Source organism: Gavia stellata, chromosome 9 (assembly GCF_030936135.1).
Source record: "Gavia stellata isolate bGavSte3 chromosome 9, bGavSte3.hap2, whole genome shotgun sequence".
NCBI lineage: Eukaryota > Metazoa > Chordata > Aves > Gaviiformes > Gaviidae > Gavia > Gavia stellata.
The window spans coordinates 25,676,580-25,703,983 of NC_082602.1; the positions used below are offsets into that span (position 1 = coordinate 25,676,580).

Below are 27,404 nucleotides of genomic sequence, written 5' to 3' on the forward strand. Positions count from 1 at the left end.
GAGCGCAGAGCCTTGCCAGGCTGCTGCCAGCGGCTGGGAGCTCCCGGGAGTCCCGTGGGGGTACGAAGAGGCTGGGCAGGCTGCAGGGAGACAAACCCACTGGGCTCAGCTGTTTCTCCAGCTCTGCTTTGACAGATGAACCTTCAACCATTTCTCCGTGATGGGCAGCCTGGCTGGGTCCCAGGGCCCACAGGTCACTCTTCTACAGGCATGCACAGGTTGGCTTTTGCTCCTTTCCTCTCTAAAGCAATTAATGACTAATCAGCTGGAGTTCCCCTGCTCCAGGGTTCAACCACGGCCCTCCCGGCGGCGTACAGGGGCAAGGATGCACTAATGACCCGTGTCTGTTGCGGCCATGGCTGTGTTCTGCTCAGCAGCTCCAAGCCGGTTGCTCTCTCAGCCTACAGCAAGTGATGCTGCAGCAGCACCAGTCTGCAGCACCTCGGCCCCCGCACCCTGGTTTCAGCCCCTCTGCTGTGGCCATTGCCAGAACAACGAGATGGGATGGACAACAGAGCGCAACATGCCGAGACTGTAATTGCAGCATGGACGTTCCTTCCCACAGAGATGGGGTCGGGCATGGGGCCCTGCCCTGGCAAAGCAGGAGGACACAGGTCCGCAGCATGGACTCGTTCATGACAGAGATGCACACCCATTTTCAGAGGAGACCTGAGTTCCTGAAAGGGCCCCTGGTGTGCCATCCAGCGTGGTGTAAGTGAAGGCTGGAAATACTACCTGGTTCCTCTTTAAATAAAAGCTGAGCCCACAGGCACTGAGCACACAAACACTTGTTGAGATGCTCTATAATGCTGGGAAGGCTCGTGAGACTTGGAGCACCTCCTGCGTCCAAGAATGCTCCAGTCCAGTCTCCATTCTCCAAAACAAGTGCTTTTCTTCACCCAGATTTTGCATCTGTTACGCAGAAGTGGCAGAGAAACATTCAGGGTGGGCACAGAGTCCCCCCACAGCCCACCCGGCAGTGGGGCTGTGCCAGGGAGTCCCTCCTTGCTGGAGCCGTTAGCAGAGGCAGGTGACCGGCTTTTGAGGATGCAGAGTGTGATGCAAAGTCCTTTCTCCCTCCTGCACACCCACATTTCTCCCACCTGCTGGTTTGCATTTGACAAAGGAGGTTCCCTTTCTCCTGCAGTATTCCTGCTTGCAAGGCTCGCCCAGCAGCTTGTAGGCATCTGTTCCTCCTCTAGCTTTGCAAGATTTTCAGCAGCTGAAATTCCCCCCCAGAACTGAATCTCGCCGTGGCTCCCACCTACCCGTGTGTCTCTGCGGGGTGGGTTAGCAGAGATGGGAGTTGTCCTCCCCTGTGTCCTTTCCGGGACCTGCTGCTCTGCTGTAGCTGCTCCCCCAGTCCTCAGGACACCAGGCCTACAGAGACCAAGGGGCTCGTCTAGGTCTTGTGCCATCCAGATCTATTCTGTGGATGTAGTAAATATTGCAGTTTATTCCCAGGGGAGGCCATTTGCCCGGCCTGGAGCCCCCCCAGCCGCTTGCGTGGCCGTGAGCATCCCTCCTCCAGGCTGGGGGGCTGTGTGGGCCCTGAAAGGGGAATAGCCCCCAGTGCTGAGCTGCTCATCTCCATCTAAGTCTGTTGTTTGCTGGCATTTTTGCAAGGGGTGAAGCTGCCTTAAGGAGCTCCTGTTTCTGCTCCGGTTCCTGGAACCGGCCCCTGGGTGCTGCATCCCATGTCCCAGCCTGGGAGCTGCCCGCGAGCCCTCTCTGCTGGGGGACCGGACCTGTCCCTCACCGCCCAGCGTAAATCTGAGCCCAGATGTACCAGGCAACCACAGCCAAAATAAGATTAACGGCATCTGCTGAGAGTACATCCCGAGGACTGCTATTGATGACCATGGCTTTAAAATACTGTTAACAGTGGATAAAGCACCATGATTTAGAGCACTTGGCAATTAGATCTCTGTTTGAAATTTCCCAAAGATAGGATCAGACTCCCGAGTCCTGCTCTCTGCTTTTCTGATAGAATTAATAAGAATGGAGATATGCAATTAGACAACGCACAGGCTGGTAGGGCAGATCGATGCCTTGTGGTTACCTAATGAAGTGTTAAATTGCATCTTTCCCTCTCGCTGTCCCCCTATAACAGCTGCAGTGGGCTGTTTGCAGAGGGCTTGCAGGTCTGGTGCCTGGGGGAGAGCCCCCCGCACCCCTCTACCCCAGCCTGGCTTCATGGTGGTGGGGTGAGGACCCCAGCGCTCCTGCCTGCTTTCCAGGCTCTTCTTGCTTCTGTGGATGGGAGCAGTTTGGGATCATCATGGGCTTTGTGCTGAGCCTGGGATTTTCAGCAGGGCTCCGTGGGGACACATGCATCAGTCAGCAGCAGCTGAGAGCAGGCTGCTGCCCCCAGAGCCGGGGGGGTCCCAGCGGGGAGCTGGAGGCATGGATGAGCTGAAGGGATCGGCCCCATATTGCAGGGTGGGTGTCCTGGAGAGGAACAGGGGTGATTGTGGGTGGGCTTGGCTCAGTCCAGCCTGGGTCTGGACAAGGCTGGTGGCAGCCTAGCACAGCTCTGCCTGCAGTGGGGCTCTGCATCCAGTGCTTCGGGCAACACCGGAGCGTCCCCAACCTTGTCCCCTTCCCCAGTTACTCCTGACAAGGCTGCGTTGGTGGCACGCTGACCCCTGGACAGCGTGGCCCTGTGCACACCTCCTGGCCCCTCTCACCCCGGCTCTGAGCCGTCCCGGCTGCAGCTCTGCTGCCTGGGGAGCAGTGTTAATCCCGTGCAGATGTCCTTTATCAAAGTGCTGCCGCCGCTGACAGGGTGACGAATGGGCCACTTAGGGAACGTGCCTCGCGCCCGGGCCAGTGTGAACGGGTGATTTCCATCACGGCGAGGGTGGATGGGTGGTGTCGGGGACACCCTGCCTCTGACAGGCACACAGCCGGGATGCAGCACCCCTCGTGCCCCCAGCTCGCCTCCCTCCTTGTGTCTCCCGCCTACCCCCATGTTCTCCATCCCCGTTCCGCCCTGCTGCTGGCTGTGTCAAGCCCTGGGGCTGGATTACGTGGCTGTGTTTCCCCCGTGGCTTTCTGCTGCTCTCCCAGAGATGAGCTGGAGAACCTGGGTGCTTCCACAGGACCCCAGCCCACCCAGCAGGCTGGATCCAGCCACCTGCCTGTCCTCCACACTTCCCTGGCCCTGGGCATTGGGGTATGGGCTTCACGGTGAGCTGTCCCAGTTTGCTGTGGAGCCTGTGCCACTTCTTGGCCAGCTGGGGTACGGCCCCCCACCCAGTTACTCCTTGTAACTGGGATCTGGGCTCGCAGGAGCTGCCGGAGCTCTTCCCATCCTCTGGAAACAGTTAATCTGGCGTTGTCTGCAGCAGTGCAGACCACCAGCCCTATCTGCGGACGGTTCCTGCCTGCCCCGGACCTGCTGATTGCTTTCGTGGTGGACGTGGCCAGCGGCAGCGGGGCTGCACAAGGCACGAGAGCATTGATTAAAGCCTCAGATGCTGGTTAGGTGATTCTCCTCAGCCTGGCCCAGTCTTTCTGTGTCTGCTGCACATCCCGGTGAGATGTGCCACAAAGGATGCCCTCTGCACTCCGGTGTGGCTTTGCCACTGTGCTTGTCCCTGGCCAGACGTGTTTACCGAGGCGTCTCTGCACCCAGTGCACCAGCAGCAGGGCCCCTGCCTGGGTCCGGGCAGGCAGGGAACAGACCTGTTCCTGCAGCAGAAAGGCAGCAGCAGGCAGCAGTGGGCTGCTCCCACCCTGGCATCCTGCAGACCCCCGGCTCCCAGTGCCTGGAGGAACAATTAGGAGAGGACATTGCATTTTTTCCAAGAAGAGAAAGGCTCAAAGGCTGTGATTCCTGGCAGGATGCCCAGCCCTCGTGTCTGCTAAGGAAAGGAGCCATGACCAGTGAGCAAGCGAGCCCTGTCCCCCATTTTCTACACTGCGGGGAGGGTGGGCTGTGTCAGCCTCATGCTGGAGCTGTCCCATCCTACCCTGTGGTACCCACCAACCTGCCCAACTTTCCTCCCTCTCCCCAGCCTGGCAAAGCATTTCTCGCTTGCCTGCAGGAACAGTAGCACTTAGCTGGGATAAAAATAGCCATGTTTGCCTCCCGATGGACCAGGGATGGCAGAAGGTGAAAACTTGCCCTGTGCAGCTCTGCTGGGCCCACCACGTCCGCAGCGGGATGAACCCACAGGATGCTGGAGATGGGGCAGGTGAGCCTGGGCACCACTCATGCAGCCCTCCCAACCGAGGCTACCTCCCTGGGACACTGCTGGTCCCCGGGGGCTGCCGAGTTGATGCAGCTGAGGATGTGATGGAGAGGATGAAGGAAGGAGGATGGGGAGGGCAAAGAGCAGCACGATGGACAAACCCAGCAGTGCAGGGGGCCCCTGGGCTGGCTGGGCTCCGCTCTGCTTATCAAGCTAAGTGAAGGGGACATCGCCGGGGCTGTCCTGGGAGTTTCTCTCCAGCTGGTCAGTGCATGCAGGCTCTGCGACGGTGGCCAGGCCACGGGGAGGACTGGGGGAATGTGTTTAGTTCTCCGAGCATTTCTCCACTGCGTTTTCCTCGCTAAATGGCTCTTATTTTTAGATCCAGGCAGTTGCTAAGCATCGCTGCCTCACTAAGGCAGCTTCTTTCATGGCTTGACACCAAAGCACGCTGACAACACGCTGCCGCGTGAGCATGGCCCTCCTTCCTCGCTGCACTGGATTCCCTTTCTGCCCTGCGGCTCCCGTGGGCCGGGAGGGACAGTCTGGGTGCAGGGGTCGGGACAGGATGCTTTGCCTCTCCCCTGGCTCCTGATCCCCTCTGTCTGTCTGCATAGACCAGAGGATGAAGAGCGGAGAGGTAGGAAATGCTGGGAGCTGGGTAGCCCCCCAAGATGTGCCCAGGACCCCTGGCATGATGCAAACTGGCAGCACATGGACAGTAGCGTGACAAAAGCCCCGGGGTTTTGCCCATGGCAGGGACTCTCCGGCACAGTTTGCATCCCCCGGGCTGGCGTCATGCACAGATGGCAGCAAATAACGGGGGCAGCAGCGGGACCTCCAACCCCTAGCACCAGATGTACCAGTGGGGCTGTGAGCTCCTCTCTTGGCAGCACTGTGCCCCTGGAAGCCACCCCAGCTGTGCTCCTGCTTCACCGCTTCCCCGGGGCTGCAGGAGATGGGGAGAAAATCCTGCTAAAGGCTGCAACCCTGAATGGGCAACCCGTGCTCGGTGTGGGGGGCGGTGGCGGGGACCTGTTCCTGTGCTTGGCTGCAAGCAGGTGGACCGGGACCGCCCTCCCCACACCTTTGCTGTGTCTCTTGGCCTCTGCACGTCCCCTCCGCCTCTGACCGATTTCCCATCCAGCTTGTCCCCCGAGGGTGGGGATGCAGCAGCCGCCCTGGACTGGGCAGGGCTGGGCTGCCCCTTCCTCTGTAGCTCCTGGGGGTCCCAAGGCACAGCTCGGCGTGGGCACCGACACGCGGGGCTTGGGGGGCCCTCTCTCCCCTCCAGTGGGGTGTGGGGGTCTGTGCTCCTCCTTCTGCCCCGCACCTTCTCCATCCCCGTCCCCTTCCCTGTCCCTGCGCGGTCCCTGACCGCCGGGGTTCGCCCAAACCGCCGAAGACGCCCACCTCGGTACAGCCCGGAGCATCTCCCTCCCTGCCGCTTCCCCGGAGCCCCCCCCGCCGCCCCCGGCCGTGCCTCAGTTTCCCCGCGGCGGCGCGGCGCAGAGCGGCGGGGCCGGGCCGGCGGCTCCCGGGAGGAGGCGGGGAAGGACGGGAGGGAGGGGGCGGCCGTGCCCAGCCCCGGCGGCGGCGGGGAACGGGGCGGCTGCGCGCTCCTGCCAGCCGTACCGAGCCGTACCGAGCCCAGCTCCCCGGCACCGCCGGCCCCTTCCTGCTGCCGCGGTGAGTGCCGCGGGCGGCGGGGCGGGGGGAGGCGGCGGGCGCGGGCCCCCCCTGCCCGGCGGCGGAGCCCGTGCGCCCCGTCGCGGTTCCCCCCGCCGCTCGGCGGGGCGGGAAGATGCGGAGCAAGGGCAGGAAGGAGAGCCTGTCCGACTCCCGCGACCTGGACGGCTCCTACGACCAGCTCACGGGTGAGTGCCGCCCGCCGGGGAAGGTGCAGCAGCCGCTCGGGACCACGGCGCGGGGGCGGCCCCGGGCACCCCGGCCCTGCCCCGGGCACCCCGGCCCGCCCGCTTCCAGACCCGGCTGATCCCTGGCCCCCTGCCCGCCCCGCTTCGCCGCACGCCTTGCCCGGGGGTGGGGGGCCGCCACCCCGGCGCTGGAGCAGGGGGACAGTCCCAGTCCCGGGCCCGGGGCGGGGGGGATGCTCCCGGGGGGGTTAGAGTTGGTCCCCGTCGGGCTGAGGTTGCCCCGAGGCAGGTTTGCGGGAAAAGGGCCCCCGCTGGGGGGTGGGATGCTTGAATCGCTTTTGGCTGTCCCCAAGCTCGCCCTCCCTCACCGCTGCTCCTAAGCCCCTCGGGACACCAGGGTTTGGCGCTGGGCTCTCTCCACCATGCCTTGGACCCCCCGCTGCACCCTGGGGTGGCACGGCAGCATCCCGGCATCCCGGCAGCAGGTTCCCCCGGGAACAGAGAGGCTCACCCCACTCAGCAAACCCCAGCAGCACCACAGAGTCTGGTGTCTTCTCCACCCGTCACTCGGTGTCCCCTAGAGCATCTCCAGACATGCTCTGCCCCCGGGGGATGGGGTGGCCGTGGGACAGGGAGGTCAAATATGACCCATCTGCGACCCTATTGCATCGCCCTCCATCCTTTGCCCCAGCAGGGAATTGCCTGGCATCCCGCATCCCACCACAATATCCGTCCATCCATCCCATCTCATCCCCCACTGTCCAGTAGCGAAGCAGCTGGGCTGGAGCTGCTGACACCACTTCTTCCCCACGTGCTCTCCACAGATCGGGCCAAATCCCATCCCCTTTCAGGGCCTCCATTGCAGCAGCTGTGAAATGGGGCAGCAGTTTCCACCTGCCTCCTGGGACCCACGACGGAGCCGAACCTGTCTGTAGCCGGTGGGGTTGGGTGCCCTCATGCCACAGGCACTGGGGTATGCGTGCAGGCGGCTCCCCCAAGTCCCGGTGATGCTTTTCCTGCCACGGTCTGGAGTGGATTTCAGGCTTTGCTCTGGAGTTTCGAGGAGGTGGTGGTAGCAGGGCAGGACCCCTGCTCTGCTTTCCTGAGCAGCCCCACGGGGGGAAACGCTGCTTGCTGCCTGCCCAAACGTGCTGCAGGGAAGATATTTTTGAGCTGTGTAGGAACTTGGAACCCACACACAACTTTTGGTTTCTCCGGTAACTTTAAAATGTCCATATGGATTTAAATCAAACCAAAGTTAAAAATAAATTCCAGTCTCTCCGAGGCTGAGACCTTTTATGCCCGGGCTTACCTCCGAGCCAGCCGTGCAGCAGGAACCTGGGCAGAGGGGAGCCGTGCCGCTGTGCCAGCCCCTGCCCAAGGGGACGGGGCTGCTCGGAAGGAAGCCTCCGGGGAAAAAGGCTGGAAATATCTGCCCCATTTCCCAGCATGGGAAACAGAGGCCCTGGGAGAGCATATCACTCATTTGCCATTGCTGTCAGGTCACTGACCTGGCAGGGCAGAGCCAGTGGTAATGCCAGGAAGGAGAGGGAGCTGGTCCCGGTGGCACGCATTTCCCCAGTGTTGGCTGACTGCACCAAAGCCATCCCTCCCTGCGGAGGGAAAGTTGTTTTTCTCCCAGAAAGAGTGTGGAAGTGATACAAGCAGGAGAAGCGGGGATGCAGCCTTAGCTCTAGGGAGGGTTTCATAGCTCAAGCCCCTGCCTGATAACCTGGCCTGGGCTCTCCCGGTACCCTGGGGATGCAGTGAGGAGCCGGGACCCCCGTGGGGCCGTAGCGAAGCCCCGGAGTGGAGGTGGCAGTGCCAGCATGGGCTTAGTCTCTCCCTGCATATGGGAGGGTCCCTGCCAGCACCCGCTGCTTGGTAGCTCAGCCCTGCTTGGGGACAAGCATGAGCAGTTCAGGGTGTTCCTGCAGCCTTGGGGACCCCCATCCATCAGGGACTATCAGGGTCTGGGGTTCATCTGCCATGCAAGAGCTGTTAACTGAGAGATGATTTGATGTCAGGCGATGCAACAGCCCCACAGCAGCTCCAGCAATTGCTGGTGTGCATGGGGACAGCAGTCGGTCCCGCTGCCTCCCCATCACTCCCCAAAAACAGGGGTGAGGGCAATGAGACCCCCATCTATGCATGCCCAGAGAAGGGTTAGCGATACCCCCTTCGAAAAGAAGGAGAGGGGCTAAGGGGAAGCAGGACTCCCAGCCATTCGCAGGGTAGAAACCCCCCACACCTTCCCCAGCAGCACACTGATTTTTAAATTTCAAGAGCTGTTGAAACTGGGGGTGCAGTGACAGCCCCCTCTCCCTGCGGCATCTCCAGCTGACCCAGTCCCCAGCCAGGGCAGCCGCGGGCTGTGCGGACTCGTGGCACATGGATGTGTGTGTGAGAGGCGAGAGCGCCCGAGTGAATGAAAACCGCCTGCGTGTGCGCGGCAGGGAGAGCAGGCACTGGCTCCGTGTGCCGGGGGGAACACGGGCCGGCTGCGCTGGGGTGAGCCGCGATGGACGCTGCCCATGCCTGGCCCCGGTGCGGTAGCATGGGATGTAGGAGGGCATCAGCTGTGCGCAGCTGCTGAGCCTGGGTCTGGGCGCCCGCCTGGGTGTTAAGGAGAGAAATGTTTATGTTAGGCCACTAGGAAATTAAAGTGGTCCATTTCTGGGGTATTTAGATGACGCTAGCGAGAAATAAAAGCCATCCATAAATTACATTATTCCTCCAGCCCTCTAATGACATGAGCGATTAGTGTGCAAGCAGAGCCCAGAGCCGGTGTCTCGGGACTGCTCTGGACATGACCTTCCGTGCGGGAGAAATGGGAGCCCAGTGCCGCTTTGCCCCGAGGAGCGCAGGTACTGCATCCCCAGCCCCAAATCCCGGCAGCGCGAGAGGCGAGGGGGGCTCGGAGGCAGCTTTCCCTCCTGCCCGCCCCTCCACAGGGGTGTGCGGGCAGCAGGACTGCCCCAGAGCAGGGGCGGGTGGTCCAGGGCCCCATCTCACCCTGCGGGACAAGCCCAACACAGCCATGCTGTGTCCTGCAAGCGGGACAGCATGCGCCAGCACGGGGTCAATACCTGAGCTGTTTGGGGTGGGTCAAACCCCCCAGCTGCGTTTTGGAAGGATGAGGGATTCACCTCTGGGGCTGTTGGTCCCCCAAAAGGGGTTAGGAGGCTCACTTTTCACCCCCGCTTTTTCACCCCTGCTTTCTCCCTCCTGTTGTCGTGTTGCGGGGTCTCAAGTCACCACTTTGCTCCACCCCAAAGGCAGCCACAGCGTTTGCAGTGGGTGAGCAATTGCTGTAGAGACCATCTGCAGAGCTTTGGGATCCTCCTGCTTCCCAAGGCACGGCTGATGGATGGGGACTCCCTAACTCTTAGCACTTTGACCAGCCCACCCAGTGAGATGAAAACTGTAGGTCCCAGTGTAGTGGCAGTGCAGCACCCAGCTAAGCTCTCCTCCCTACCTGGAGGGAGGGTGTTTCAGAGGCATCTCTCCCGGTGGCAGGAAGAAAGGAGAGATGGGGCCAAGCTGTCCCCTGCAAACACATTGAGGGGAGGACGGGCCAGTGGGATTGGTGGGAGGACAGTGGGAGCTGGGCTCCGGTCCCTGCTGCGGGGTAAAGCTGAAGAGCTGTGTCCTGGTGATGTGTCTGCCGCAGGCGGGTCCCAGGTGATGGGCAGATTTAGGGCTGCACCAGGGGCTTGTTCTGCTGCTGGCAAACCCGGTGGCGGCTCCGTCGTGGCTGCTCGCAGCCGTGCTCAGCCGGGCGGGAGGAAAATCTCTATGAGCTTGCCAAAGTCTAGGACTTCCACCTGCAAGGGGGATAATTTATTTCCCAGGGTGTGGAGGGGGTGTCTGTGCTAGCCTGTCCCAAATAATAGTGTGTGTAGGGGGAAGCGCTGGAACCTGCAGCTGGAGGGTGGAGTGGCTGGGCGATGGGGTGGGAGTGAGGGCGCGAGGCAGGCAGGGGCTGGCTGGGGACCCAGCTGCAATTGTGTGTGGCAGGTTTGGTGCTGTGCCTGTGGCTGCCTGCTGGGGTGGATCCTGGGGAGGGGCAGTGGGATGGGGACTGTGCCCAAGACCACGGCAGCACCTTGCCCATGCCCAGAAAAAAGCTCCTTCTCTTGCCCAGTTGCTTCCTCGAGCAGCACAGGAACACCCCTGGGTGCACAGCCCTGCCCATGAGGGTCTGGCGGGGCCGGCATCCCTGAGGTCAGCAGCACACATCGTTCGTCCCCTCCTCCTAGAAGCAGCCCCCAGGAGGGGTGACACACACCACTGTCCTTCCCCCGGGGGTTCCAGCCCGTGGGAACCGAGTGTGCTGCCTGTCCCCCTGCTCCTCCGTCCCCCTGCTCCCCCGCTAACCTGCCTCCTCCACGCTACCGCTACTGCCCCACGCATCCCCCCTCCACTTGCCACTTCTGCTCCCACTGCCTGGCGGTGAGGCTGGGCTGGAAGCCGGGCTGACCCTCAAGCCAGGTCCCCAAACTCCCCAGGAGGCCCCCAGTCAGGGTGGGGTACAGTGGGGAAAGGGCTCCCACTCATGCGCTGGGGCAGGGGGCTCCCATGGGGTCCCCTCTGTGCCAAAGCGCCCTGCCCTCGATGGATGCTGCACCTTCCCGGGGTGAGGGGAGCATTGCCTGACTCTGCCTCATCTCTGTCTGCTGTCTCCTCTCTCTGTACCCCTCTGTACCCCTCTGCCTCTTTGCTCTTTGCTGTCCTGGCTTGTCTGCAGCCCTTTGATGCCGATGAATCCCCTCTCAGGGGGTGTTGTGGCCTCTCCTGACTGGAGGCTGAGATCCTGCCAGTGGGGAGGTGGGATGCCGCTCTGAGCCCACGCCGGGGCAGAGCCGCATGCAGGGCAGGGGGCACGGGGATGATGCTACTGGGTACCGCTGGCCACGGGCAGGTTGGATTTTGCAGGTGGAGAGGCCAGAGCTGAGGTTTTGGCAGCCGCTGCTGCATCCCCGCAGGCAGAGGCAGGTCAGAGCCCATGGGGAATTGGTGGCACAGGATTAATTGACAGGAAGTTCGTGGGTTGGGTACAGGCGGTTAAATGGCTGATTTCTGCAGATGCTGATGCATCATTCATGGACTGTTGCAACTTCGGCCAAGGTGTACAGCTCCTGCTGCACGCGGCTGGCGATGCACGGGCAAGGAGGTGTTTGCTCTTTTGCCATCTCTGCGTCCGGGCACGGAGAGGAGTTTTTCCCAGTGGCTGGCTGTGTTGCAGCTGAATAAAGTGTCTGGACTTGGTTGTGCTGCTGCTTTCCTGTTGTATGGTGTGTTGGGACTAGTTGCCCCCAGAGCTTTGGGAGCTGGGACAGGAGGAGGTTTGGGAAGGTGAGCAGACCTGGTCCCTGGATTGGGCTCCGGTTTCCCCTGGGCCATACCAGGTCCATATGTCCCAGCTGGAGCTAAGTTTTATGCCCTCACCTTGTAGCCTGGGCATCAGAGGGTCACTCCAGCCCTGAAGGACAGGAGCTGCCCTCCCCCTCCCTTGTTGGCTCTGCTCATTAGTGGTGTTTTCATTAGGAGAAGTGGTTTGGTTTTGTTTAAGCCAAATTGCTCTGCTTGGGAGATGATAAATCCATCTGCTGGCGAATCGCTCTCCTGTCACGGGGATGGATCCCAGCCCTGGGCTTTAATCGTGCTGCAGATGAATGAGCCTCTAGTGAAATGAATCTCCCTGCCGTGCCCCGCTGGGGAGGGGCTGAGCTGGGTGGACTGCTTCCCTGATGCCACGGTAAAGGGCTCTGGCTTGGAGCAGGGATCAAAGTCCCCACTCCACTAAGGGGTTGTGGAGCCCCGGGAGTGGTTATTGCCAAGCAAGTGAACTGCTGGGGCTGGTGCAAGCAGCTTCCCTGGGAGCAAAGGGGGAGAGGAGCCCCTCTCCATGGGGCAGGGGTTGCGGGTGGGTGCAGGGGTCCTGTTCAACCCGCTTTCAGTGCCAGGGTGCTCTACCAGCAGCCAGGGCTGGGTGGGTGCCATGCCATGGGGGTGAGCAGCAGGATGGTGCATGGGACAGGGCTGGGGTCGGGATGCAGGGGATGGAGTGGTCTTGCTCTCAACCATATCCTACCGAGTGGCTTTGCAAAGGGGATGTGGCAGCGGGGCTGTGCCAGGCAGGAGGCTCTTATCAGGGTCCTCCCATCCCCGGGCTGCCATGGCTCAGGCTGGTTCTGGCTTTTAAGTAAATTTGCCTTCCACTTCAAATGAAGAGGCGTGGTGCAGCCCGTCGGGGAGCGGTGTGAGTAATTGGCTTGTTTGGAAACGGAGCCCTGTGGGAGGGAGGCTGGGAGCAGGATGGCTGCTGCATTCAACAGGAGCTGATGGGGATGGGGGGGTGTCACCTGCATCTGAATTTGGGTCTCCCCGAACGTTTCCTCTGGTCCAGACAGGGAGAGTCACCTATGGACACTCATGGGCAGGGGTGCCATACACACGCACAGCCACCTTCTTGCAGCATCACACCATGCTGCCTCTCTGCCTGCGGCTGATGGCAGCCCCCAGGGCTCAGCTCTGTCTGGCTCCAGGTGACTCCAGTCCTGTTTTGGCAGGAGCCACACAGCTTTTGAACCTGTCAGGTTGGGAATCCTCCTGTTCAGGTGGCCGGCATCCCTCCCGACCCCAGGATGGTGTTAGCATCACTGCTGAGGGCTCTGGGGTGCGGCAAGAGGGTCGGTGTCCCATCCATATTGCTCCTGCTCACTCCAGCTGGGGACGCTGGGGACCTGGGGATGTCAGAGTCTGGGGACCACACAAGCAGGTGCCCCAGCTCTGAGCATGGCTGCTGTGGTGCCTGTCTGATTCCTGTGCCAGCTCCATCCCCAGTGATCATGCTGCCACATGCCCCTGCACGCACGCAAGCCTGATCCACACTCCGCTCAGAGAGCCCTGGGCTGCAGCTGCGACAAGTGGCTTCATCCCAGAGGGGAGGGAGTGGTGTGGGGTCTGGCTGACCCATGGAGAGGTCCAATGAGGACCGCGCTGCAGCAGCAGTGGTGCCCACAGGCAGGCAGGCAGGGGATGCTCCAAGCCCCAAGGGCCAGTGCCAGGCTGGCAGCAGAGATAGATGGCTTTGCCTGCAGCACCTCTCATGGGAGCAGGTCAGAGACAGTGATAGAGTGACTAACTCTGCAGGCGGGCTGGTGGCACGAATCTGCTGCCCCAGCTCTGCAGTATGGAGACAGAGGGACTGACTGGGCAGGATGGGACTCCCCCTGGGCTGTCCGGCTGCCCCCGTGAGCCGCCTCCTGTGGCAGTGACGTCCCTGCTGGGAAGGGGCTTGACAGCCTGAAGCAAAGGGAGGTTTCTTGGCAAGATGCTACCATGAGAGACTGGCAGGACGCTGTCACTGAGCCTCTGTGGGGCAGAAAGGGGGACCCTGCTCCTGGCTCCAGGCACTGACCCCAGTGGCAGGGCTGGGATGCACTGGCTCCCTTACTTGCACTTTTCTCATCACCACACCCATGCATTTGGACACCAAAAAAGTGCTTTTTAGGGATGGAGCATTGGTGACAGTGTGGGCAGGATATGAGTCACACAAAAGAGGGTTTCCAAGGTTTTTCCCTTGGCCCGGCTGGGAAAGGTGCCGCCCTGCGGGATGCAGGGAAGCACTGGCAAACTCGCGCATCCATGGATCACCCTCAGACCCAGCAGGAGCTGAGGAAGAGTTATCCGGCTGCTCTCACCCGGTTACTGTGGCCCATCCAGCCACGGCGGGGTGAAATGAAAGCCAGCCTGCTCGCTAACGAGATTAGACAGGCGAGCCACTGCTCCTGGCCTGTTTGGTTAATCACTTCTTCCTAGATTGAATTTTTAAAAATTGCATTGCTTACAGAAAGCCCCTGAATGGGTTTAAAGGCAATAATCCACTCAGCCCTCTGTCACTGCAAGGGTGCCCCTGCGGCAGTGGGTTGTTGAAGTCCTCGGTGTGTCTCCACGTGTCTCTGGTGTCCCCAGGAGGTGGCTGGCTGGCCCTTGACGGCTCTTGATTTACTCCGGGAGGAAATACAGATGAATTTTTAATGGTGTGATTTAGCGAAGCCTCCTGGAGGTGAGGGAGAAGGGAGAGGGTCAGATGCCGGGCTCTGTGCTGCAGCCCGTGTGACGGGTCCTCTTTGCCCCACACTCTTGCCCCAAGGGCCGTGGCAGGCAGCTGCCCACCCTGCCTGTCCTGCTGTGCTCCTAGGGGTACGCTGGAGTTAGGGGGGGTCCGATGGTAGGGCACAGCACCCCAGCCTGGTTGCACCTGCATGGGGTCTCAGCTTCCTGTCTGACCCCGGAGCGGGGAGGGGTGGCCGCTGGCACTGGGTTTTGGGGTCACAGCACAGGTTAGCAAATGGCAGCGGAGGTCGGGCAGCGCAGTGAGGGATGCTGTAATATGCTGGGGGTTAGGGCTGATCCCAGTGTCCCTTGGGGACGTCTCAGCCCTCTCCTGGTTGGTGGGATCTGCCCTTAAGTACCTCTTTTTTCCCCCGACTCTCCTTCCAGAAGTCGCATCTGCTGAGCCCAGCCCCTGCCCTGCACTGCTCGTGTTGACCCAAATAAATTTCCCCCGGCGCCCACCCTCCCTGCTTGCCTCCCCTCCGCTGTGCGAAGTGAGTCACTCCCAGGCACCGGGAATCATTCATGTCATTTCCCCCTTTGCCGCAAAGTCATTAATGCGAGTGGAATAATTTGTTGCGTAACGGAGGGGATCAGTGGAAGCACTGCTCTGGCTGGTGACGCCTGGCCCTGGCTCCCCGCCATCCCGGCCACAGCTGCCCCAGGAGAGGGCAGCTTGGTGGGATCGCCGGCTGGGAGCATCCCCGGTCTTGCTGGGGTTGTGGTCCCACGGCCGCACTGTGCTGGCAGCGGCGATGGTGTCGGATCCATGAGATATTTTCCTGAAACTGCTGAGTCCTGCCTGGACCCCAGCTGGGTGGGATGGACATGTCTGTCGGGGCCTTGGTGTCTGCTCACCCTCACACAGCTGAAAGGGGCTCATCTCAACTGCTCCTCGGTGATGCGGGCAAGAAGTGTCCCCTGCATTGATCGGGGTGTGTGTTGTGGCACCCTGCATCCCTGCCATATCTCTGCCTTGTCCCCGCCACGTGCTGCTCCAGCTCCTCTGAGCTCCCCAAGCTGTGGGGTCACAAGTGCTTCCACCAGCAGCTGAATCCCTCCGGCCTCTTGCTTCAGAGCGGGGGACCCTGGGGTGCCCCGGCGGGGGTGCAGGCTGTGCAGGACCCTGTGTGGCTCAGGGCCCTGTGGCCCCAAAGGGCAGCTCTGCAACCCCTCGCAGCAAGGTCCCAGCCGGCTGTTGCTGCTGGCGATAGCAAACCTGTGCATGGGGTGCAAACCATGCATGGCCAGGGCTCTCTCCTGGGGACCTCACAGCCTCCCAAGCAGGGGGCTGGCTGGAGGGGGGACTTGCTGCCCTCACCCACCCAGCTCAGGACTATATGTGCTGGGACCCCTTGCTCGAGTGATGCTCGCTGTTGTTGTGGCAGATTTAGTCTCTCCCCTGCATGGCAAGGCAGGAGAAGGGCAGGGAAGAGTGCTTTAGGCGTTAAAAGGCATTGCGGAGGCTGACCCCCTGCCCAGGGTTAATTTCATTCGATCCCACGCTCGGCCGGGCATTAATTTAAAGATGCTGCAATGGGAGAGGGGGAACCTGAGAGGATTGGGCTGAGAGCAGGAGGATTTAGCAAAGGGAAGGGACATGGCTGGGGCTGGGGGCTGTGCAGGGGACGGCGGCATCCCACAGAGCAGGATGGGGAGGAGGGAGGAGGTGGCTGTGTACCCCTTGGGACCAAGCCACCCCGATGTATCCCAGCTGTGACTGCAGTGCTGCCCGGTGGCTCCCACCAGCACCTGGAAGGGGACATGGGGGTGAAGGTCTCCCCGTCCCCAGGGAGAGCACCGTGGCCGGGCAGCTGGATGGGGAGGGGGCTGGGGGCTGCTTGCTTGCAGCATGGCTGTGCCCCATGTCCCAGCCCTGCCCCTTGCTGCACGTGGGAAATGGGGCAGAAGTGGATGGCCATTGTGCCCGACTCCGTGGTGGGCAGGCAGAGCCGCTCTGGGGTGCCACGTCCCAGCAAGGACTTTGTCCCCTTGCTCCAGGTGGGCAACGAGTCCCCTCGGTGCAGAGGGCTGCCCCAGAGCAGCGTGGAGAGAGAGGAGATGGTGTTTAATATTTCAAAGAGACTCATTGAAAACCTGCTGCTCCCTGGTGCTGGTCCAGACACAGCATCCCCAGGAAGGGGCCGGGATCAGGGCCACCCCAGCCCGGTGTGAGCTGGAGGGGGAGGCTCTTGGGACCACATCCACTGGGGCAAAGGAGGCTTTCCCCAGCTCCATCGCCCTCAGACCCAAGGGTCCTGCCTCTGCCCTGGGCCATAGCTCCGGGGCAGGGATATAGTTCCTGAGGGGCCACGGTGGCTCCCCAGTCCCACGCCACCCTGTGCCTCCCTTGGCGCTGTTTGTTTTCTCAGCCTGCCCTGCTGTAATTACAACCCACTGTCACTCTCCGGATAATACGTCTTTCCTTTTATCACTGCTTAATTAAATAACTGTGGGGAAGTGAGGGGCTGGTAACCCCTTGTTTGCCGGCACGAACAACCGGGTGGCACTGGGGAGGAGAGCTGGCAGAGGAGCTGGATGGGGAGGGCTGTGCCCTGGCTCTGGGGCACGGTTGAATGCAGGGTACCTGCGTGCCCATGAGGGATAAAGCACTGATTTTGTTGTTCATGGGCACAGCATCTCTGGCACAGACATTTCCAGGCCATCCCCAAGGAGGTGCCCTGGGCACAACTGCTGTTGCCTCATCTGTAATTCTCCCCTTGGCTCGGAGCCGTGCCGTGCCCACTGCCAGGCCGGGAGGAGCATGAGGGCAAGGTGCCTGCTGCCAGGCCAGCCACTTCTGCCCGCAATTAGTCAGTGCTAATGAGTGTCCCTGGCAGCTGCTGCTGGGTCAGTGAGCTCCGGCTGAGTATCTGCCAGGTACTCCTCCCACGGGGCCAGACGCATGGGTCCTGCTCCCCGCTCAGCGGAGCATCCTCGGTTGTGCCGTTGGCCCTCAGCACAGACGTGGCTCTCTCTGCTCTCTCTCCATCCCTTCCCTCGTCCCTCCACTGTCTCTCTGCCTTTGCACCTTCCCCAGGAGGCTGGTCCCAGGTTGGGCACCGGCAGTGGTGCACCTCCAGATGCTGCCCCCGTGTCTTGCTCCCCTGGGTGCCTCTTTCTCCCCATCCCAGCCACCCCGCAAGGTGCTGTAGCACCAGGAACGGTGTCTGTTATGGCGTCCTCGGGAGCAGGATGTGGCCCTGTTTAAAAATGTGTGGGCAGGGGCGGTGGGAGCGCTCCCGGGAGCACTGCCTGTCCTGCATTGATAGATTGGGGAAAGGTCTGATCTGACGTGATTTCCATCTACCCGAGACAAAGTGCTGCACCGAGCTGCAGCAGGGCAGCCTGGCCCGGGCAGGGATTGATGAACGTCCCCAAACCATTGCCAGACCCTGAGGTTTGTGTTTGCCTGCAGTGAGGAACCGGGTTTCTTTGCAGATGCGATTCCCTCCCTCGCAGTGCACCGTGCACTGAGCACCTGCAGTTGGTTGTGCAAGCAGCATCACAAGCTACGCTTCACTTCGGTCTTGTGGAGGGTGGGGGCAGCTCTTTGCATTGCTGTTGAGACATACAAGACACATGGCTGGGGTAGATTGGAAAATGTCCCCCATTTGGGGACTGACCTCCTGGAGCTGTGGGCAGCCCTGGCTTCCAAGCCAGGACCCTGGCTTGGAAATGATTGGTTTGAGGATAGAGAGATTTCAGGGGCACTTTGTGGCTTTGTGGCAGGATGCTGTGGGGACAGGAGCTCCCTGCCCACGTAGGGGTTGCGTGCAGGCAGGGCAGCGTGGGGTGACCTGCAGGCTCGGGGCGCCTCTCCTCCTGGTGCACTGCCCATCCTCGCTGCCTGTCCTCCTGCCTGCCCTGGATTTGCAGCTCAGAAGTTGCTTTGCACAGATGAAAGCCTGGGGGCATCTCTCATCTCAGTTTACCTGGGTCCTGCCTGCCCCCCAGCCCGGAGTGCAGCGGGGATTTAGAGGTAATCCTTGCAGACGGGATGCTGCTGGCTAATTATAGCAGAGCCTCTCGCTTCGTGGGAACCACATTGAATTGTCCCTCGAGCCCAGGCAGCGATGGTACAAATCTGCTGCTAATTAGACTTGAAAGTCCTCCCGTGAGCTCAGGCGCAGGATGGATATTTGATTATTAACATATTTATTTCTGAGCCTCTCAGCAGGTCTTGCACTGGGAGACTGTACTCTCCCCCCAGGTAATTGCCAGGCACATTTATTCCTATGATGAAGAGTGCTTGGGGGCTTTGAGGGAGGAGGGCTGTTCAGCTCTGTGTGCTCAGTTTTGGGGGTGTCTCACCAAGGTGTGTGGAAAACATATCTTGCTGATGCTGGGGAGGTCCCGGGTGGGAGCACGGTCCCCAGGCTCTGCTCTGTGCCTCCTGCCAGCCCCTCTGCCAGGTGGGATGCTCCTGACCCTTGTGCCCAGGTGGGAACCCAGGGCTGCCTTTTCCCACCTGTTCCTGGGTCCATTGGCTCCAGGCACTGGGTAGGCAGCGGTGGGGGGGTGCGGATGACCCAGTGGTGCGGAGTTGGTGCTGAGCACTGCAGCCCAACACAAAGACGGCTGCCACAGCACCCCCAGGGAGAGCATCCTTCCCTCTGGCGGAGGCAGACAAACTGCGATTGAAACACTGCCTCTGAAACAACCAAAAATAGCTTTCCTGTCCCCAAAATGTCAGTTTAAAAAGGCAGTCTCTGGGGCCCCCCCTGGGCTGGCAGTGGGCTGAGCAGGTGCCCTGGAGATGCTGGGTGGGTGGCCTTGCTGCCCTGTGGGGCAGGGAGTGCTGGGCAGGGGGCCAGAGGGCTGAGGCATCACTCAGGCTACGAGTGGGGAGAGGGTCAGTGCTGGCGTGGGGGGCCATCAGCCTGGCCGTGGGGCTGTGCAGCATCTTGGGTTGAGGCTGGAGAAAGGTGCAGGTGGGCTGTGGGCTGTTGGAGGGGCAGCACTGACCCTGTGTGTGTCTCCCCTGCCTTAAGCCCCCCAGGTCCCCCCCAGCCACGTTGTCATCCATCCAGGGGTTTCAGGCCAGTGCCAGAGACTGTTGGCGTGGGAACAGGCGAGGAGCTGTGGGTCAGGACCTCAGCCGTATCTGCAGTGCTGCTTTGCCCTCCCTCCCTGCCTCTCCCCATGCAGGCAGGGTCCGAGCCAGGAATCAGGGGGCAGGAGTCTTGTTGCAGCACTGGAGTTATTAATAGCAGCAAAGACTCTTGGTGCCTTCAAGCCAAGTCCGTTTTGGGGGAGATTCCTGCCATTTGAAGTATGTTTCCCCTCCCCGGGATCCCTTGGGCGCCTTATCTCCTTCTCCCAGCTGTGCAGCCGGCGCGTGCAGGAGCTGCTGGATAAGCTGTGGTGCTAATAGCCTTTCCCCTGCTGCTCAGCCCTGCAGAGTCTGGCTCGGTGATCGAGGGTGCCCCGCCGGCTGACATGCAGGCAGCCCCACGCTGCCTGCACACGTGGGAGCCGAGGTCGCATCCCAGCCCGTCCCTGCTGCGTTTCATCCCGTCGCTGTGCCAAGCTGGAGCTGTCGGTGGCCGAGCGAGCGCTGATTGCAAGGAAATTAGCCTAGTGCCGTCTCCCATTTATTGGAGCCCAACCTGTGCATGATTGCACAGGGCTCGTTAATTTGTCGCTGTCACCATGGCTTGGTGTGGGGCAGTGAGCGTGGCAAGGCTGGAGGGGAGCACACAGAGGGGCCAGGATAGGCAGCAGCCTGCTGGGATGTCGAGGGCCATGCCCTCCCCTGGAGCAGATTTGGGAGCAGGGCCAGCATCGCTTGTGGCCAGGCTGAGATTTTTCCCAGCCTCGCAGTTCAGGAGACCCCGGTGAGGCTTGGAGTGGGAGCTGGGACAGGTCCGGGGATGCAGGGTGGTGTGCTGGGGATGGAAACCCCTGCTGCTCTCCATGGGGTGCCATGGGCACAGAGCAGGGTGGGCATCCGAGGGGCAAAAAGATGCCGGTTCAGGTTAAGGAGATGCTGTGGCTGTGCTGTGCGCTGGCACGAGCTGTGCACCCCCAGATGGCAATGTCCCCACTTGCAAAGGCTGTGCTCTTTGGAGGTCCTGGGGCCGTGCTGCTCTACTGCCCAAAATACCTTGGGTGCCCCCAGAGTTGCTGTGTTTTGCAGCCCCAACAAGCTCAGAAATGGCCCCAGATGCTCCAAGCAGGCTGTGGTGTCCTTCCTTATTGCTGCTGTCTCGACATGTCGGTTCCTATAATAAGGGCTGGGCTCAGCTCCTGGCTCTTTTCCCTTCCCCATGCCTCAGTTTCCCTGCAGATGTTGGTGTTGGTCTTTGCTCTCCCCTTTGCCCTCCCTTTGCAGGGCATGGAGGGTCTTGGTGTGCACCCCAGGAGCCTGGGTGGGGGGTGATGGAGCCTGTCCCCCCTGCCTTGTCCCCTCCTCCCTGCTGCTTGCTACCCTGTGCATGGGGGCAATGAATTATTCATGCCCCGTCAGGGGTGGGGGGGTAGACGTGTCTGCGGCTGCCTGCGTGATGCCAATGGGGCCGATGTGCTGCTAAGCACAGAGAGCTTTTCTGTGTAAATCCCTGAAATATTTAGCAGAACTGACTTAAAAAATACAGCTTGGGAGGAGTTAGTGCCTCAACGTAACCTAGAGGGATGGGGGCCATCACGGGGGGGTCATGGGGGGGATGGATGCACTGGGGTGGTCCCTGGAGGGCTCTGGCCCCGCTCGCTGACTGACACCCACCACACAAGTTGCTGGTGGAGCTTATGTCTGTCCATCCGACCACCCATCCATTGGGTCTTTCTGCTTCTCTTTGCCGTCAGATGGTGGGGGTGCCCCCACCCTTTCCCTGCATTGCAGGGGTGCTTTGGAGCCCGGTGGCGGGCTCAGCCTGCTGTCTGGGCCATGTCCCTGTTGCCAGCCTGGTGCCGCCAGAGCCAGGCTGCTGCCCCATCAACCACTGTGTGCTGGCTGCTGGCAGGTCGGCGCTGCGGGACCAGTGTACACTGATGGGCTGGGCTCCTTCCCTGGCAGCGCCTTCCCGAGCAGACGGATCTCGTCACATACATTTTTTAACAAGATCCATCGGCTGGGAATGAGCAGAGCTGTCGCCGCAGGTTTGTGATCAAAGCCAGATGTGTCCTGGCAGCCCGGGGGGATGGTGGCCCTGCACGCCACCCCTCTCCATCACATGGCCAATTTACCGGGCATTTATCTTGGCAGAGCTTCGCAGGTTGCAGGTGTGTTGCCCCTGCATCCCTGGGGGTACCAGCATGGCCAGTGTCCTCCTGACCGGCATGGCATGGTGATTCCTGAACTGAGCATCTAAGGATGGGAGCAGCCACGATGCAGAGTTCGTGCTGCCATTGGGCTTCTTGCACAGTCCTACACCCCAAAGTGGCACCTTCTGCTGGCAGCCAGGGTGAGGAAGGAAAGGGTTTGTGCTTGTCCTGGGATGTGTTTTGGGTCAGGTTCACAAGGGAGCAAGAGGAGGTAAGGGTTGCAGGGAGCTGTAGCCAGCTCTGGATGGGGAGGTGCATGGAGCCAGCTGGCTGTGCCACTGTGGGGCTGCCCCACGAGGCAGCCTGGGCTGCTGGCAGCTCTTCCTTGGCCTTCGCAAGCTCGCCCTTTCATGGATGCTCTCTGTGCACCTCAGCAAGGTAGCAGCCGTGTGCTGCCCCATGGTCTGTACATCGAAGGGCCAAGCCCCAGGGCGTACGGCTGAAGGCAACATGGGCTCACGGTTAGAGCACATCGCTCCTCCCAGGCTGTCTGCCCCACTCTGAGCCTTCCTCCCACCTCCTTGCTCGGTTTGCTCCTGTCCCTGTTGCTTCCCCGGCCCGGGAGGCAGGTGGGGTGGGGTGGCGGGTGCCTGCGGTGGGCCTATGCAGCATGGTTGTGGCTGTGTGTTTCCCTCTGCAAGCTCCAGCAGAGCCCCCGGGCTGCGCTTTGCCATGACAGCACATCCCATGTCACAGCCGCTGCAAATCCTGCCTGCTAATAGCTATGCAAATTACCTCATTAGCTGCCTTATTTATTTTCTGTGGCATCACGTTTTCAGCACTTCCCTGAGTCCCAGAGGCTGTAGGTCCCCAGGGCTGGGAGGAGGCAGGAGCAGCAGTGGGAGCCCACGCAGGGCTGGCTGTGTTGAGCTTTCCTCTGTGGATGGCAGTGGTGTTTGGCTCCCACAGAGCCGCTCGCCCTGATGTGATGTGTCTGGGACCGGGGGCTCGCATGGCTCCTGCAGTCCTTGCTGCTGGGATGTCCTCCTCGTCCCTCCGTGTGCCCTGGCTCTGGGGTGAGTCTTGCTGAGCCCTCTCTCCAGCCAGGAGCCACTCTGTCGCCCACAAGCAGCCATGGGTCTGGCATTGCTGGGATGTGTGTGCCCTTGCTTCCCCCAAAAAGGTGACTCCTGGATTTAGGGACAGAGAGAACAGGGCGTCTGCTCAGTTCCTGTGGACCTGAGTGGTGGCTTGAGGTCTGGCACAGGGCTGCAGGGTGCCCTGCACCCTTCCCACCCTGATTGCCTTTCCTCCTTGATGGATCTGTTGTTGGCAGATGTTGTCACAGGGGTCTGCCCTCTGCCAGCCCCAGGCCGACCCCAGAGAGCCCCCAGATGCCCTGGTCAGGGTGGCCCTGGGCTGGAGCCCTGCTCTGTTCCTGTCCCTGGGGTGTGTGGCCCGGGCTGAAACACTTTGAAGCCCAGGCACCAACCAGAGCTGGCACAGGCAGGAGTGGCCCCAGGCACCAGCTCGGCATGGTGCCACTCGGGGATGTTCACGTCCCAGGGTGTCCCTGCCCTTGCTGGGTGTGCACGCACGCATGTGGCTGCCTGCAAGGATGGCTGTCTCCTGGTTGCATTTTCCAGGGGTGCTCACATGCCTATGACACCTGTGACAGTGGGACAGGCTTTGCAGGAGCACTAGGGGACCCACATACAAGTGCTGGCTCTGAAGACCTTGATGCAGGCGCACCATGGGCTTGTCAGTGCTGTGTCAAGCTGCCTGCAAGCATTGTGTCTGCTCCCCCCCTTCTGTTTATCTTTTATTTTTCCCCTTCTCTTTGTGGCTGTGCTAATGAATATTTCATGGCCAGGAACCAGCGTGAATTCCCCCAGCTGGTCCCTGCCCCCAGCACTCCTGCGGCAGGTACCAGCCCAGATGTCGGTGGCTTAGGAAGGACGTGTCTGCCAAGAAGCTCTCTCAGGAGGAGAGGACCTGGGCAGGGAAGAAAGCGATGGCTCTGGTGTGGACAGCTGTGTCATGCCCCCCGTCCTCGGTGCTCCCGTCACTGTCCCTTCAGCCTGCAAGGGACTGCCAGTGGTGCATAGTGGCCGCATGTCTGTGCACAGATTGCCTTCACGGTTCCCGTGCGTCCTTGCAGAGGTGTGCACGGCCTTGCCCAGGTGGCCATGCTTCCCTGCGTGCTCCGGCACAACTGCACGTGTCCCCTCCTGTCCCGCCTGTGCCAGCAGCCGCCACAGCCGTCTGAATGAACCATGTCCCCGGCTCACCTCCCCGTGGCCCTACCACTGCTGCTGTGCTGTACCGGGGCTCCTCTTAGCGTCAGGCAGCAGCAACGGCACCGTGGCACCGCGCAGACCGTGGGGCAGACCGTGGGGCAGACCGTGGGGCAGACCGTGGCACCGCACGGGCCGTGGCACCACATGGGCCATGGCACCGCACAGGCATTGCATGGGCTGCGCTGGGCTCCCCTGCATCCAAGCTAAAGGTGTCCCGGCACAGTCCCAAAACCTGCAGGCGGGCAGCAGGGATTGGGGTCAGGGAATTGGGGGGACAATTTTGCTCTCCAGTCTCCCTGAATTTGCCATTTATAGCCTACAGCAGGGAGCTGGGCCAGTCCCCAGTGCAGGCTTGGCACTGGGAGGTGTGGGGCAGCTGCTCCCTGTGCCAGAGCCAGAGCATGTGGCTGGGAGCAGAGCTGGAGATGGAGCCTGGAGCCATGCTCTTCTTCCTTCCCATTGCTGTGGCTCTAGCAATGCTGTGTCCCCGTTCTGGGGCCCAGCAGATGCTCCGGGGACACAGGCTGGCTCAAAATATCCCTTTGGGGGATGACATCCTTTGCCCTGCGAGGCACTGTGGGGACTGGAGTTCCCGTGGAGCTGGGGCAGGGGCTGGGGGACCACTAGCCTCCTTGTGGGGGGAACAAGTGTGGGAGAAGCACAGGTGGGGTGGGAGGCTGGTGGGGTGCACCCTGCAGTGGCACCCCTGGCGGCTGCGACCCAGGTAATGGGCTGTCAGCAAGAAAGTGTATGTAAGAAGGCTCAACAGCCCTGCTTTGTGGCTTGCTTTTGATTTCTGCTGGATTCCTGTTTGTCTTGCCAGGGGAGAGGTGGGTCAGTGACCGACTGGCTTTGCTGTCCCTCTGCTAGGGCAAGACATGCGGTCCCTCGTGCCAGCCTGGGGACCATGTGCTTGGAGGGAGCCCTGGGATGGGAGCAAGCTGACTCACGTCTCTCTGCAATGCACTGTTCTTGCAAAATACCTACTGTGGGTTGCTGCATGCAGGGGGCAGGGGCAGACAACAGTCCCCTGGCTCAGCCCGTGTGGTCCCATGAGCTTCCGTCTTGGTGTCAGTGCACGAGGGCTTCTCTGGAGAGCCAAGGGCCAACCTGGAGGGGTGCTGCTCCTTTAGAAATCACTGGCCAGTTCTGGACTGGTTGTAGCACCTGAGGATGCTGGCAGCCAAGCCTGGAGGTGGGATGGGGAACATTGGTGCTGGGCTCTTCTCTCCGGACGTGTCCCTGCAGGCTGGCGTGGGGCGGTTTACGCATGCTGATGAGGGGGGCATATGAGCTCCCTTGTCCTGCATGGCCATCACGACCAGGGTGCACAGAACAGTGCTTGCATCTCCCACCTGCCTGGGACACGCTGGGATGGAACAACCTTCCTGGCCAGGTGGGCTCTGGCTGCCAGGGAGCTGGATGGCGCTTTTGGGATGGATCCGCAAACTTTGCTGTCAGGTCCTGCGGGCTCTGGCACCCTCCTGTGGCTGTTCTGCCACCTCGTCTGTATCCCACGGGCTTTTGGGATGCTGTGGCTGCCTTGGGCCGAGTTGTGCTGGCTGGTCCCCGTGGTGGTAGAGTGGAGCTGGGTCTCTCCCCCAGCGTGGGGGGAGCTCTGCGTTTACAGGATTTGGCCTTGTATCACATAGCTCACGGGATCTGATCATTGCAAGAAACTGTCCCAGCGTGTTTGTGTTGTGCCAGGAGCAGGGGCTCCTGGATACTGTAGACAAGGACGAGGGTCCTAAACCCCTGACCTGTCCCCAGAAGGTGGCAGGAGGGGACTGGGCACCACCGGTAGCCCAAATTTCTGAGCTTTTGGCTGTGGGTAGGTGGTCTGCAGGGGGTAGGTTCAGTCGGGGTGGTGCATTCACAGACCGGCCCTGCAGCTGCACATCTGTGTCTGCTGAGCTGCCTGCTCTGCCTCAGCTGGCCTGGGCTGTCCCCTTCCTCCTGCAGGGCCGATGTCCCTTGCAGCCCTTCCCTGGCCTGGGGATTTGTGGGTGTATTATTGTAGGGTTGCAAACCCCTGCTGTGCTGTGTTGCATCTTGCTGTAGGGTCTCCCCAAACCTGGCTCAGCCCTGCAGCGAGTGGTGCAGCATCCACTGGTGCCTGTCCACCCCCCCACCCCAGGGCACTGTCTGCCATGGTTTGGGGGCTCTCTGTTGGGGGCTGCCCCCCTTTGCAGGGGCATAGCCAGCATAACAGACAGGGAGGGCCTGGTTTGGAGGGGATGGCCCTTCTTTGGGGGGGGGGGGGGGGGGGAAGGTTACCCCATACCAACCCCTGGGGGGGGTCTCCTGCTCCTTGCCTTGGGGCTCCTTGTGGAGGCATTGGTGGGCACTGGGCAGTCTGACTGATCCTGGCTGGATCACGCCTGCACCCTCTTTCCCATCCCCGGGGGAGAAGAAGCTATAATTTCCATCAGGTCGCTTTTTGTTCACTTCCTCCCTCATTAATAAGAGATGAAACTTCTGAGATGATAGAGCCTGGATGGATGCAGAGCCAAGATCCTGCTGGTGCAGGCTGTGGGTGTGATGTGGAGACAGAACTGCAGCTGGGAAAATGGGACTTGGAGAAGGGATGTGGTCACCAATCTGCACAGAGCATCTCAGGCTGGCTCTGGGAGCAGGGAAATCCCACTGCCGCCACGCGCCAGACTCTCTTCTGGCTCTGATGTACTGTGTAAGCTAGCAACTCGCTGCCAGGCTGAGCTTTGGAGCGAGCAGCTCTCAGCCCGGGCGGTCTGCGAGTCTGACTCTTCCTCCCATCCTTGTGCCGATCCTCATCTCCTCCCCTGCATGGAGCCAGTGGGAGTGGGTAGTTGGTGCCCGGGGATGCAGGACGCTCGCAGAGCTGGAGGGCTGATGCCTGGCAATGCAGGATGCTTGCAGTGCTGGAGCGCTGTTGTGACAGGGATGCAGGATACTGTCAGCGCCGGATGGTTGATGTCTGGGGATGTAGGACACTCGCAGCACCGGCTGGCCGGAGCAGATGACTGATGCCCAGGGATGCAGACTACTCACAGCGCTTGATAGTGGGAGCGGAGGGCTGATGCCCAAGAATGCAGGATGCTCTCGGTGCCGGCTCCCCTCCGGAAGGAACATCCTTCCCTGCTCTTGGAGAGAGGCGGCCCTGGGATGCAGCAGTGCCTCATTGGTCAGCGGAACCTGTGGAGTCTGCGGGTTGCCATACCAACCTGCCTCTGGTTCCCGGCCAGCCGGGGCGTGAAGTGCCGGGTCGAGCTGGTGCCAAGGGGCGGACCGGGAGCCAGGGGCAACCCGGGGCTCAGCCAGCCAGGGAGGCGTCCATCCACCTCTCCCGGAGAGCTGGCTGGCACCGCTGCGCTCCCTGGCCCCGAGCACCCCCCTGCCGCTACTCCCTGCCTCTCCCTGCAACTTTGCTGTACGGAGGGGGCCGGCGGGCTGGCACGGCACGGGGGGGTTCGCCCGGGCATCCCGCTCCCTTGCCGAGCTTGCGGTCAGCTTTTGCCTGCCTAAGCCCTGGGAGGGGCGTCGCCGCCGGCCCCTCTGGATAACAGCCAGCCTCCACAGGAGCATCCCAGCACAAACTTCCCGGCTGGCTGCCTGCCGCCTGGGAGCGGGGCCTGGCGGCAGCCGCGCTGCCGGTGCCCTCTCCGCCGGGCCGGAGCTGCCGCCGATGCCCGCAGGCTCGCTCCGGGAGAGGAAGGCTC

The 27,404-nt window shown here is 61.4% G+C and overlaps 1 protein-coding gene across 3 annotated transcripts in view; it reads left to right on the forward strand.

The window, feature by feature from the left end:
* The first annotated feature begins 6,003 nt into the window (after positions 1 to 6,003).
* The window catches only part of KCNIP2 (potassium voltage-gated channel interacting protein 2), a 45,344-nt gene continuing 23,943 nt past the window's right edge, over positions 6,004 to 27,404 (forward strand). For all 3 annotated transcript variants that reach the window (XM_059820979.1, XM_059820980.1, XM_059820982.1), the window contains exon 1: positions 6,004 to 6,076. In XM_059820979.1, the coding sequence (XP_059676962.1) occupies positions 6,004 to 6,076 (73 nt within the window). The remainder of the gene's footprint in view (positions 6,077 to 27,404) is intronic.